General features: G+C 45.8%; 1 protein-coding gene across 1 annotated transcript; it reads right to left on the reverse strand.

The window, feature by feature from the left end:
* Window positions 1-6,091: 6,091 nt before the first annotated feature.
* LOC103080144 (sodium/calcium exchanger 3) lies at window positions 6,092-7,935 on the reverse strand. The gene has a single exon (XM_007460944.1). It carries the CDS (start codon window positions 7,877-7,879, stop codon window positions 6,092-6,094), a length of 1,788 nt encoding a protein of 595 aa, XP_007461006.1. The 5' UTR covers window positions 7,880-7,935.
* Window positions 7,936-14,656: the final 6,721 nt, after the last annotated feature.

Below are 14,656 nucleotides of genomic sequence, written 5' to 3' on the forward strand. Positions count from 1 at the left end.
CCTCACTTTGCCCAAGTATCCCTTTCCATCACGCTTGTGAGTGAATTGAGGAAACTTCGACCTTAAAAGCCAGAAGAGTCGAGACAAACGAAGCAAGGCCCATAGCAGGATCTCCACTGTCATTCCTTTATTATTGCCTGATGCCCCAACTAGTATCATTCCAAGCAGTGCACAGGAGACCCTGCTTTGAGGCTGAGACTGTTTCACCTTCTGATTGGCCGGTCATGTGATCATCTCCAATGGCAGTGTGCCTCTCTCCTCAAACCCAAACTGACATTCTTCCTGGCAGAATCTCTAACCCTGCACCCTGAACTTTCTCATACCAGATGGCAGACCAAAGTGAGAAGACCCAGGGCAGGCACACTGAACGCTCTACTGTATACGCTCCCTGACCAGGTCAAGTAGAGGGAGAGTTGCCTGATCCAGTACTGCCAGGACTGTTGTACCCTAAGACCCTAAAACACATTAACCAGGAAGGCTCTGGACTTCCTGGAGATCTTTACAGACATGTACGGTTTAAGTATACTTGGGTTGCTTGATGAATCCTGAAGTTGGAATATGTCACCCTTTGACATATTCTTTGGCAATTTCAGTAATAAAGAAGAAAAGAAAAAAATTAGCAGGACCTGGGGCCTTTCAGGGCACAACATCCAAAGCTTCTGCTAAAGAGTCCACATAGCCTCTAATCACTCCTTTGGGCCCAAAAGAGACAGAATTGTAGTTGAACAACCCTACCTGAAATGTTCCACTGTACTGTTAAGTCCCCCCATTAAACAATTGGCTTAGACATGGATTCCCTTCTTCAGGACAACTCTGAACCAAGCACACAGCGCCACTGTGAGTTCCATGAAGCCGTGGCCCGGGTGACCGACTGTTTACCTAAAGCCACAAAGACAGCTTGTTACTGGAAATCAGGCACTGCAGGCAGAAGAGAGGAGAAAGGGAGGGATGCCAGCTAAGGGGGAAATACATCTACCGCCACTGCACTCCCACCCTCACTAAGTGTGCAGCTTGTGACTTTTCTCAAGCACAGAAAGGGCATTCTAGAGGCAAATAATCTTCCTCCGTGGCCAGATAGACTATCCTAACACCCTGCTGAGCCAAAGAAAAAGAGAAAAGTCCACTGTGTTTCAGTCAACTTGGAGAATGTAAAAATTGTGTCCTGGATAACTCCAGATTTGTATAGGTTTTGATGGGAAGATGCCTTGGGCTGAAAGTTTACAGAGAAAGCACCCCTGGAAGAGAATGGCCTGCATCATTCTGAAAAAAAAAAAAACAAACCTGCATTATTTCATGCAACAAGGTCTAGCCTGAAGTTAACCATCACTAAAAGATGTCTCAGCTACACGTCTCCCTCAGCAAGAGATCACTAAGACAAAGCTTTTTAAAACTTTTCTATGGGCTCACTATTTTCCTTCAACAGTTTCAAGGTGAACCAAGAGATTAAAAATAGTCCATAATATATTATTATTCTTAGTTAAGACATTAGTCACATAACACTTCTGGATGTGCACTTCCAGAGCATCTGTCACCCAAGAATTTCCATATTTCTTTCCGAAGTTAAGATTTTGATGGATAAAAATAAAATGGGAAGGTCCAAATCGGGAGGGGGAGACATTAAATCAGTAGCATCTAAGAAGTCCTTTCTATCTAAAAGTCTAACTTTCTATCATATCTACCTGTGTGATCCTGGACAAGTCACTTTGCATCTCTGATTTTCAACTTCATGACTTGTAAAATTGGGAGGCCAGATACCTTCCAGTTTTAACGTCCTGATTTGCTTGGAAAATGCATGGTACAGCTAATACTCGATTCTTCTTTGAAGGAGGCCTATGCTATTTAATTATAGTAGATCTTGACATCTGTGGCTTTGACTATTCCCAGAGACCCCAAAAGTCAATGAGTCGCAATAATCTTATTTTTGCAGAGGCACACTGTGAGCCTGGGATACAGGAGCCAGTCACACGTTCAGTGAGTGAGATTAACATGCTGGCAAGCACCCGTATCTCAGTGAGGCTTTATTATTATCTGCAGGAGGCTCAGAGGCTATTATTCCCAGGATGTGCTGCAGGGGTAGTCACAAGGGTATGGATTCTTCTGGAGCACGAAGATGTCAGTAGTATCCCTCTCAAATATCACGAGTTTATTGTAACGTGGGTTTAAAGTAATCATGTTTCCACCCACACCCCCGCCCCACTTCATCTGCTTCACTACTACATCCTTAATGAAGGTACTTTAAAAACTTTAGTCAGACTTCCCTGGTGGCGCAGTGGTTAAGAATCCACCTGCCAATGCAGGGGACACAGGTTCGAGCCCTGGTCCAGGAAGATCCCACACGCCGTGGCGCAACTAAGCCTGTGCACCACAACTGCTGAGCCTGCACTCTAGAGCCCGCGAGCCACAGCTACTGAAGCCCACGTGCCTAGAGCCCATGCTCTACAACAAAAGAAGCCACCGCAATGAGAAGCCCGCGCACCGCAACGAAGAGTAGCCCCCGTTCGCCGCAACTAGAGAAAGCCTGCGCGCAGCAACGAAGACCCAATGCAGCCAAAAATAATAAATATTTTAAAAAAACAAAAATCTTTAGTGGTGTCACACACACAATGAGGAGTTTCATTCCCCTTTTATTGAGCTTATCTCAACCATACGTCTCCCACGTGTTCTGATTTGTGTGTATACCTTGTGTCCACTCCACTGGAGAATAAGATCCTTGGGGGCTGAAATGCCAGCTTATCTTAATCACTTATTTCTCTCCGGTACCTAGTAATGTACCTAGGATGTAGCAGATATTTAATAACTGTCTACTGAATGAATGAGCACCTTTGATGAGCAGGCACTGTGCTAAAGGTGCATTTTCTTCATATTAGTATGTAGTACTTATCACAGTCCTGAAGGATAGATATTATTGTTCCTATCATTCCAACAAAATATCTGGGACTCAGACAGCTGAAGTGACTCATTACAAGTTACACAGCTGGTGAGCAATGGATTCACAGCTGTTTGTCAGACGCCAAAGTTCGTGTTTTTTCATCCTACCGTGGTGCTAAGGACACCTTTGAAGAAGTAAAGCACAAAACCAAATGAGTGAATTCACGGACCTAATATTATTGATAGAGCATAGGGCTGGCTTCATCCTGAATAGATTCAGAGGAGTATGGTGAGGGCAAAAGTGACGATGCTGCCAGGATTGGTGGGCAAAAAAAGCCACGCAAAGAGAGAAGGATTAGAAAGTAAAATCGTTCCAGGCATCACACAGCTTCTGTCTAAGTCCTCCTGAGGGTTTTAATTTCAGTTTCCAGATTGGTATTGCGATTAGCAGGGTCTCAGGGTAAGAGCTAGATTCTAGATAAGATGAAGTTGAACACTGGAACTGGAAAGCAAGCATTCATGATCCAATCATGACAGTCATCTGAAAAGCCACTTTCCTTCCTGGGTTTCACGGTTTGGTCAAGAGCTTTAGAGCCTTTCAACTCTAACTTGGCACCAGGAGCATCAAGAGCTTGTTAGAAATGCAGAATCTCAAGCTCTACTCTAGACCTTTGGAATAATAATCTGCATTTTAGCAAGATCCCTGAGTGGCTCATAAGCACATTAAAATTTGAGAAACACTACTGGAAGATATTCTGAGGTCCCTTCTGGCTCCAGTATTTTATGAGTTTAGATTAGCAATCTCCATGGTAACCAAAAAACTTGCAGGCTTATTAATTAGGGTCACACAGAGATCCAATCAGGTAACCTGATTGGATCAATGGTGTCTTCTGAAGAATATTGTTAATTCATTGATATTACTATTAATGGCCTTGTTTACTGAGCACATACCATGTACAAGGAACACTGCACATAATATCTTGAATCATTATAACAGCCCTGCACGAGAGATATTATTATCCCCATTTTTTCAATGAGGAAATAATCTAAGTTAATAAAATTTCTCCAAACTACATAGTTAAATCAGTAGTAGAGCCAGAATCCTAACCCAGAGTACTACACTTAGAGCCCATGGGGTTTTTTGGCTGTATCATACTGCCTCTAGATGTAAAATTCCAATTTAAAGTATCAAAGGTAGGGCTCCTTTTGTGAGAAGAGACTAGCAGGTTTTGGACTCATTCTTCTGCAATGTAGAAGGCCAAGAGGGTAGTCTAAAGTCTACTGAAGTCTAAAAAATAATGCAAAGGAACAGGTGGGAAACCCTACAATACCCTGGACCAGCATCTCAAACGTGTGGAAGTGCATATACATTTAGAACAAGTATCACCCAGAAGCGATAATTCATGAGGCTCCTTTACATCAAGACAGTAATCAAGCTGAAAATGCACACAGGTCTGAGGAAGGTTTAGCCATATTTAGAGATCCTAGGTGCCCAATTGATTACTAATGAGGTGAAGAAATTGGGAGCTCAACTTCTGATCTCTCAGAAACTACCCTTCAGTTCCCTCGGTAGACAGGTACTGAATAGGAGGAACCCCAAGTCTGTCCAGTTATGGCCAATGCTGTGGTCTTGATGTCATTTCATGCCTGACAATAACTTCTTATCTACTGACATTGCCATAAATACCTGTGAAATTTCATGGAGTTTTTCCTCCCAGCGAGGGCCTTCATTTGTATGTATATAAATGGATAGTATTCTCTAGAAGGCACAGGTTTTTACTTATGGTAACAAGTTATTATCCTTCCCAGCAAAATGACTAAACAGAGCTCCAATAAATCAATTTGTCAACGGCCATTTCATTTCAGAAGACAGTATCCCCCCTTCCATCTTTGGCTGCTGTGGGTATGAGAGCCTATGTCTATAGTTCAGAAAATCCTACCGCTGGGAGGAACTGCAAAAAGAGACGAGCCCAGCCTTGAGGCAAGCAAAGTATTGTTATTCCCACTTTACAGATGAGAGTTTTCATTTCCCATTGAAAGTGTTCTTAGCAGGTTCTTGGAGCAGTTTGACATCTCCCACTGTCTATACATGCCCCCTTTGTTCTTCACACCTTCCCCTCTACTGTTTATTGCTCGTGGATGTGAGCAGGAACTCTGAGACCAATGTTCCCCTTTCTCATCCCCTTTCTTCTTGGCCAACTTGGAAAGTCTGCCCTCTCATAAGCTGCGAATCCTGGGGAGAGTCAGTCTGCTATCTTCTTTAAAGATATCCATCCGAGAACAGGACTGAATACCCAGTATAAGATGTTTCAATGGGGGAGGCCTCAGAGTGACAAAGGCAATAGAAGTGCAAGACCCACAGTGTCTGAAGGACTAAATGGGGCAGTAACCTGAGAAGTATTTTAGGAGAACTCTGGACTATGAAAAGAGATGACCACACAGAAGATGTATTTTTCCCCCACAATTCCTAGGAGGCTTCTGCTCCACTGCTTAGCCAGATTTTGGAGCTTAGACCTGTGACTGAAGACAGGTGGCCGCTACCCTGGGAGCTCTGCTTCTCCAAGATACCTCCAGGACCCAAGCCATACTGATTCATCTCACCTAAACTGGGCAAGCCTCGCACCATAAAATAGCCTATTGGTGTTTAAAGAGACTGCTAAGTTTCAATCAGCTTTGCAATTTCCAAATTGAAGGACAGGTGCCTGAAATCTGCTTGTACAATACAGTTGCAATATGGTACTGGAAACAAAAAAAGCCAATGCCACTCACTTTTTGAGGATGTCCTGATTGGGCTACCACCGTCTCAGAATGGAAAGGATTGGCTTCAAAACTCATGTAAGCCCTTGGCCTGAGAAGAGGAGGAAGGAGAGACCCAAGCAGTCTCCTAGCTCTTGCTAGGAGAATTCACAAGAATCCCCCCAAATCTGATATCAGAACTTCTGTCATCCCACACCTCCACCAGCCATCATTTTGAGTTTCAATGGACAAAATGTTCTACGTCCTTAGATCCTGCCACAGGATTCCTTGCCCGTAAACAATTTAAAGTGAGAAAGCTGACGGAGATTTTGGAAGCAGAACCTGGCAGGAGGGTCTGCTGATCCTGCATACCTGTGATGGAACCAAAGTTTGACATTAACACAAATACAAGAAAAAGTTTTAAAACGTGGTGCAGGAGAGAAGGGGGTGGCAAGGGACGGAGGCAGATGGACTGTGGAAAGGTTACTTACACAGTTTCATCATTCTTGAACTCCATCTCCCCATATGTGTCTTCAAAATCCTCACCACCACCCTTGGCGGCCCCTTCTACTGTCCTAAAGGGTACGATGACTGTGCCCCGGGCACCTGATGTCCGCAGAACCTTGACCTCCATGACACCAATACTTTCACTGACATGAACAGTGTCACATTCAAAAGTGAAGATGCCCGCATGGTCATCATCCAAGATGGTGACTGTGGCCACACAAGGGGACACCAGGACAGCCCGAGGCAAGGGAACACTATTGAGTACTCTGGGAGGCATCCCCTCCCCTGGCTGCTCCTCCTCTATGCGAACGTTGCTCAACCTCACAAAGAAGTGTTCATCCTCCTCAAAAATGTCATCGTCGATGATGCCCACAGAGAACTCCTTCTGGGTCTCTCCTGGCTTCAGAACCACAGTGCCCTCTGTGAACTCATAGTCAGCCCCCGCATTGGCAGAACCATCCTCTGTTTTGTAGTCCACATACAGGGTCTTGGACATGTCCCCCCCTTTCCTCACCACTGTCAGGAGCACAGCCCCACAGTTCTCCAGGCACTGGTAAGAGCACGGGTCAAAGAAGACCTTGGAGACAAAGTCCTCCGGCTCATCAGTGTGCACCTCGCTCATGCTAGAGGCCTTTTTGGCTTGTTCTGCTGCATGCTTCTTCAGGATATTGCCTGCGCCAGTCATCATACGGGTGGCCTGGATCCGGTAGAAGGCGCGGCTCTTCTGTTGATGGGAGAGAGCATAGTAATTGGCCATCTCTACCAGCTGATCTAAGTCCTTCTCTGGGTGTTTTTGCTTCAGATCCTTGAGAATCCGGATCATCTCCCTGCGGGACTCATCCACTTCCTTCCCTTCCAGGGGCACCAGATGCCCATCTAGGAAGTGGGAATTCATCATTTTCCCATCCATCTCGATGCCCTTGGGGTGGCCACCCTCTGTCTCTATGATGATTCCTCGGTGTTTATCCGTGCGGTACTTTTTGTGCATGTATTTGTAGAACAGCAGTCGCCTATCTGCCACCCAGGCCAGAAGGACACACACTGGAAAGAAGAAGAGAGTGAGGAGGCCTTCCCAAACCTGGACCACACCAGGAGAGAAGACGGCCAGGATCATATAGAGCCAGATGTAGGCAAAGATGCTCCAAGCAGCAGTGACAAAGAAGACTCGGAGGTGCTTTATCTTGCGAGTCTCTCCATCGGGGATCACGTAGACACAGATACCAATGATAATGAACATGTTGAAGGCTGCGCTGCCTACAATGGTAGAAGGTCCCAGATCACCAGCAATGAACCCATGACCACACACCTCAATTAAAGAGAGGAGGATCTCAGGAGCAGAGGAACCCAGGGCCATAAGGGTCAGATTGGAGACAGTTTCGTTCCAGACCCTAATCGTGGTTGTGCTGGTCTCTCCATTGGGCTTTTTGATAGTCACCTCTCTCTCTTGAGAAGTGATGACTTCAATAGATGCCATGAAGCGATCAGCAATGATGGACACCCCGAGAAACATGTATATCAGGGCCACAAAATAGACAATGACCCTGGCAATCTTGTCTCCAAGGGAGGGGTTCTCCGGGTACCAGATTGGCAGGATGACACCCTCCTTGCAGTCCGATGACCCTGTACAGGACTCATTGTTCTGCCCTGTGCTGGGCACATCCCCTGAGCCGCCAGCCTCTGCCCGAAGACCATTCAGGAAGAGCACAAAGGTAATCAGCCCAAAATGGAGGAAGGCAGAGGTAAGAGGCTGCAACCTTAACCACGCCATACACAAGACTTAGCCGCTGGCTTCCACTGCAGCACCAATGGTCCACCTGACAGTCCAGAGACCTAGAAGAGATCAGAGGGGCAGAAAAAGGCATGAAGAAAAGGAGGACAGCAAATGGCAGGTTCCCACCAATTCAAACTGATGCTTCACCTTGAGTGACGTATTGCACTAACACACTGGGCAGTCTCTCACTTGGAAAAATAGATGTCACTGGGAGGTACAAATAGCTGCTCTGTCCTCAGGACCCTCTGGTAGACTCCGTTGAAAAATGGCTTAAAATAGCTGGGAATATTGGTATTGGAAACTTAAGTGGTACCCTTTTAGTCCTGTCTTCCAACCCCTTTGTTATCTGTGAGAGTTCTCAACAATCAACTTAAAATTGACCAAGTATAACATGAATCTTCATCCTCACTTCTACTGTTTCTAGAGTTTTCAGCCTTCCTTAACACACTGTCATCATACTTAAGATACTCAAGAATCTTGCATAACATAGGTTTGCAGGAGTATATACTGAACTTTTTTCCTGGGCTACTCTCCCCAAACAGAACACCTTGCTCTGTGTGCAGTTGAGCCTGGTTGGGAGAAACTCCTTCCCCATATGAAAAATTTAGGGAGGCAAGCTGTAATTCTGAGATCACTTGAGAAATCAAGAGATGTTCTGTAGTGAATATTACCTGCCATATAGCTAAACTGAGGCCCTGTAAGCTGTGCCCAAGACCAGTCCATGGCAGTCCTTAGCCCTCCAGCAAAACATGCTTATGAAAGAGTTTAAGTATCCAGTTACAGCAAGGTGAAGATCCGTCAGCCACTCAAATTCCAAACCCAAACACTGAAGGGGCCAGGTGGTAGAAAGCACTATAAATAACATGCAAGTGGCTCTCAAATACGTTTTTTTTCATCTGTACGCAAGATTTTGGGGGTGAAATGCAGCCTCCTCTGCTGGTCTCAAAGCACTAAAAGGTGAGCATGAGTTCAGAAGAATGGAAGAAATTCAGCTGAAACTACAGACTTATCTTTCTACTCATTGCCTCATTCAGATGGAATGAGAAAGCAAATATTCAATACCTGAAAAAAAGCAATTTGCCCATTTTTCCACCTCTGCTATAACCATGTAGGGGTATTGTTAGTAATGGACGAATGCTGCTCTTCCCTACCTGCTCCTCCTCCTTCTCTGCTGTTTCCCATTTCAGAAAATAGCACTTCCATTCATCCAGTTTCTCATGCTCAAAAATCGCTGCCTGTCTGCAAGCCTTTCTTTCTCCAGTCCAGCACTAAACCCTACCAACTCTCCCCCCAACTCTCTCACCACCATCACAGCCCAAGGCCCCTTACTCCTCACCAGATGAACCTACTACAGTCATCTCCTTACTGAACTCACTCCAACTCTGACCATTCTCTATTCCATCTTCTCATACAGCCACAGTCATCTTTTTTTAAAAAAACCCAAACCTATGCTCTCACTCCCCCATTTGAAGTCCTTCAGTATTTTCCCCTCGCTCTTAATATAGAGACCAGGATCCTTACCATGACCCGCTAAGCCTCGCACGAGCTACTTTCTTCCTCCTCTTCCCCCTCAGCTCTTGCCACTGTCTCTCTCACTGCATTTCTGCAATAACGGCCATATCAGGTCCTAGAGTACATCAACTTATTTTCCACCTCGGGACCTTTGCCCATAACATCACCCACGACCAAAATGACTGTTCCTTCTTTGTACCCCCACTGTTAACAATGCTTTAGATCTCAGCTTGAGTGTCACTCTCTCAGAAAAACTTACGTTCACCCTAAAAATGGTCAACTCCCTCTTTAATTTTCCTTCGTGGCACTAATAACATTTTGAAATTACATGGGTATTTGTAGGATTATATGATTAATGACTAACTCATCCATTAAACTATGAATGACATAAAGGCAAAGATTATGTCTATTCTGTTTATCACAGTATCCTAAGTAGTTAGTTCGATGCTCAGTAAATGTATGTTTGGGAATAAATAAATGTGGCCCTGAGGGAAGCTTCCTCAGTGCTATGGACTGAATTGTGCCCCTCCCCAAATTCCTATGTTGAAGCCCTAATCCACACTGTGGCTTTATTTGGAGATAGGACTTCTAGGAGGTAATTTAGGTGAAATGAAGTCATAAGGGTGGGGTCCTAATCCAATAGGATTGGTGGCCTTATAAGAAGACGAAAGAGAGAGAGAGAGAGAGAGAAAGAGAGAGAGAGAGAGAGAGAGAGAGAGAGAGAGAGGGAGGGAGAGCTCTCCATTTTGTGAGGACATAGGGAGAAAGTGGTCATCTGCAAGCCAGGAAGAGACCTCTATCCAGAAACCAGATTGGCCAGTATCTTGATCTTGGAATCCCAGCCTCCCGATAAATTTCTATTGTTTAACCCACTCAGTCTATGGTATTTTGTTATGGTAGCCTGAGAAGACTAATAAACTCAGAAATCAGCCTTCTTTAAAGTCATTTTACAATCTGAATTATAGCCATTTGTTTTAGGGAAAAAAAAAAAAAATCTCATAGACAAATCCGGACTAGATTTTAGAGGCTATGTACGACCTGTTTAAATTCCCAAGGCTTGTACTCAAAGAGAAATTCCCTTTGGGACACAGTACACCCTGGTGCATACTGTAATCCTGAAGGCCCTCCTCCCAAAGGGCTCTGTGGATTAACTTGGTTTCGTTAATCCACAGAGCCAACTGCTGAGGACCACATTCCCCATTAGTCCAGGTACTGGGGGTCATCCCAGAAGGTGCTTGGAGCTTTGACCTCACTCAGTGGAGGAGAGGCTATGACAATGACCATGGAGGAGTAGAGAGGCTGAAGGTGTCCGGCATCCATATTCAAAGCCCTCATAATCTGTGATGCACACAGTGACCCTATTCATAGGTTTGGCAGTCACCTAGCCAGAGAAATGTGGACAGAGACAGATCTTGGCTCCTTGCCTTGACCTCTGAAAACATAACACTTTGTGAATTCTGATAAGCCCCAGACATGAGGAGACAGAAGGTGGGCACAGCTGGAGCAGCTCTTTGATCAAGAGCCAACATGGTGACAGGCGGTGGCAGCTGCATGGCTGGCCAAGCCCACAGGGGTGGGCTATCCACAGGTCAGGGAAGAGGGCTGGCCTGCTACAGTCAAGGGGCATGTAACACTGAGATAGTAGAGTTATCCTGATCAAAGGGGGACGAGGACTCCTACTGATCTTACCTACCTGGATAATTAAGCAGGATCATGGTCTTTATTTCCCTTGGTCCTACAGACACACGTGGCAATAGGTTTTTACAGGGACTATGCTATCATGTGGTCAGAATCAGGCTGTTCCCTGACCAAACAAATGAATTGAAGGAAAGGATAAAAGAAAACAAGGCAAGAAGGTGGCTAAGAATTGCCTGCATCAAGTTTTTGGAACTGAAGGTGGAAAACGAGCCACGGATGCCCAGCTGTTCTTTCCGGCCCTGCCAGGAGATGGTTTCTGCCTGAGAAGTTAGAGGGAGAGGGGACGTCTCTGATGAACAAGCCAACAGTCATCTTTTTGTGCCATTGCTCCAGCTCCAGACACCAACTGAGACAGATCCCAACCTCCTGGGGCGTCCACTGCAGTCCCTCAGAGACCCAAGTGATATTTGGTGGCTCCAGAAGGCTTTTAATCAGCCCTAAGTCAGGGAGGTGACTCAGCTTGACACCCCCAAGAACCACCCCAAATAAGGAAGATATTAATGATTGTAACTAACACTTAGAAGTGCTTATTGTGTGCATAAAGTATGACCCCATTTCCTCTTCATAACAACCCTATGAGATTAGCACTATTTTTATCCCTCTTTTACATTTTGGGAAACTGAGTCTTAGTTAAGTCATTTGAGTCATTTACTCAAAGCATAAAGCAAAGAAGTAGCAGAGCCAGAGCTCACACACAGATGACATAAAATTTATGGTCTTAACCATTCCACTTTACTAGGATGTCCCAATTTGTTGCAGAATGTCCACGAGCCCCCATCAACTTCCAGTCTTCTGTGGACTTAGAAGCAATATGACTGCCCCACGTACCCTCACAGGAGAGACCAACCATTTGGTAGAGTTGCCCAGTCCCCAGGTTTCCTGGGGGTGTCCTGGTTGCCCGAGGCCATCTCCCACACGAATATTCTCCTTCCCATCAGTTCAGTTTGACAAACATTAACAAACGCCTGTGATTCTCCAGGCCTGGTACTAGATGCCGGTGGGCAAAATAAAAAATGATACAGGGTTTGCCCTCGAAGGTACCATCTAGCAGAGGTGGAGAGCTGCACACACAGGCACTTCTACCATCGTCAGTGAAGGTATGGGCAGAATGCTGCCGCACGCAAGGAGGGCACTGAGCCAGCCTGGGGATTCAGGAGGCGTTCTGAAGGAAGTGATCCCTGAAATGAGGCTTCAAGCATGAGTGAGCTTTAGTTTTAAAAAAAAAAAAAGAAGAAGAAGAAAGAAAGAAAAAGAAAGAAAGAGGGAAGGGCACTTGAGTCAAAGAGAACAGCCCAAGCAAAGAAACGAAGCCACGGAAAAGCCTGCTGTGTGCACAGGATTACAAGGAATTCAGTGCGAGGCAGAAGGGGCAGAAGATGAGGCTGGTCACGGAGGGAGGACCCAATTCATGGCAAGTCTTATATGCCAGGCTGAGAAGATGAGATTTTTTTTATCCTAAGGGCAGTGAAAAGCCAATGACAGTATTCTGAACAGGAGAATGACATGGTCTGATCTGTATTTCAGAAAAACGAATTTGGCTAAAGTGTTTAGGATGGCTGTAGGAGGAACAAAACCAAAGCAGGAAGATCAGTTTGAAATCCATTGGAAACAGAACAGATACAGATAAAGAGGGTGGGCCTAGGGTATATTCTGCCTATGATGACCCTCTGTCCCCTCAGCTCAGCCCACAGCCTCTCATCTTTTTCCTGGATTATTTTCCTAACGCCCCCAGGGGCCGTCTGCAAGGTGTCTGTGTCCTCAGCAGTGGCTCCTGACATCTTTTAATATCACTGGCATATTTAATGAAAATCACTGTTCCTCTGCTCTTCCAGATCATTAATAAAAACAGTGCCACCAGGCCAGACTGAGCAAATTCTTCCTCCTGCTACACCCTCCACTTTCTCCAATGGGGAACACTGCTCCGGGCTTGTCACCAGCCTGGGTAGACTCCTACTGCTCTGCTTCTAAATCTGGGCCCCTGCACAGGCGTCACAGCCAATTTACATAAAGTTTTAGGTGCAGCCAGGCTGCACTGGATCTGAAGTGTCACCCGAGTCCAGGAACACCGCATCGTCTGTACTTCCTCTGCCTACAGGGAATAAGAGTCTGCAGAGTCCTCTCTATGGCAGTGCTCTCCCAGAAACACAGGAACGAAATTCCCGGCACTCTCAAAGAGTAGGAAAGACGTGACCTCCGCTGCTTAGGTAGTTTGTCTGCCACAGTTGGAACTTGGATCCAAGGAGGAAAATACAATGATGCTGCTTTTCGTGCATTATGATCTCTTTGAATCTTCAGAGTGAAAAAGTTAATATTATCATCACGCCTATTTTACAGATAAGCAAATTTGAGCTCATAAAGGTTAAAGAATTTGCTCAAATCACAGTAAGGAGAAAAATAAGCTCTTGAATTCTGGCAGCCTGACTCCAGAGCACATAGTGTTAACCAATGTGCCGGGTAGATACCCTACGTTTGGGTACCCCTTTGAAAAGCAAGGGCCTGGGGAGGGGATGGTGAGTCTTTCTGGATATGGAGCCCTCGCTACGAGCTTGGAGGCTCTACATACTCCAAGGCAGCCCGGAGCAGTGGTAGAGCCCCAAATTTGAAAGCAGGAGGCAAGAACTTTCTTCCCAGCTCTGCCTCAACAAGCTATGAGACTTTGAAGAGTCAGTGAACCTCTTATGGCATCAGCTTCCTCATCCAGAAAAATCTGTGTTGGGTTGGATAATCTCCATAGTTCCTCTGAGTCAAAAATTCTTTGATGGCAGGCAGAGCCGTCTCTCACGAAAGGCAAAGAAGCGAAGGCACACATTTAAGTTAGGTTGGCCCAAGGAGACCTCAGAGGATAAGAGACTAAGTTAAGGGAGGGTGGTAGGAAAAGGGGGGCCCAAAAAGGCAAGGAGAGCCTACATTCTGGATTTACCAAAAGCACCTCGGATCAAACCCATTTTCTAAACAATTGCTCTTTGAATGCCCATTTTGGACCAAGCACTGTCCTAGGGATTGGGTGTACTGCCATGAACGAGCTACACCACATCCCCAACTTTATAGCGTTTACCTTCTGATGAGAAATAAAGACAAACCAGGAATTATGGGCATAAGTGTCTACGATGATGTCATGGGAAGCACACTGTCTTTTTCTTGTTCTGCTCTAAGCTCTCAAGTTGGTCGCTGCAGAGCTGCCTCTAACCTTGCGGACAGTGGCTGCAATGCAGCACGGCTTTATCATATCAAGAACCTTGCAGTAGCACATGATATGGTTGGTATTTTACTGTTCTTCCTTCTCTGATCTCATGCAATTGTCATACTTTGCCTTCCTTGAAGCCCCCAAACCCTTAATGACGTCCAAGCCATATGATAACTTCGTAAAACCCTGCTGGCTCTCTCCCAGGCACTACCACACAAGAAGAGGAAGCGGGTATTCCCTGGTGGCGCAGTGGTTGACAGTCCGCCTGTCGATGCAGGGGACACGGGTTCATGCCCCTGTCCGGGAAGATCCCACATGCCGCGGAGTGGCTGGGCCCGTGAGCCATGGCTGCTGAGCCTGCGCGTCCGGAGCCTGTGCTC

This window comes from Lipotes vexillifer, unplaced genomic scaffold, assembly GCF_000442215.2.
Source record: "Lipotes vexillifer unplaced genomic scaffold, Lipotes_vexillifer_v1.1 scaffold1465, whole genome shotgun sequence".
NCBI lineage: Eukaryota > Metazoa > Chordata > Mammalia > Artiodactyla > Lipotidae > Lipotes > Lipotes vexillifer.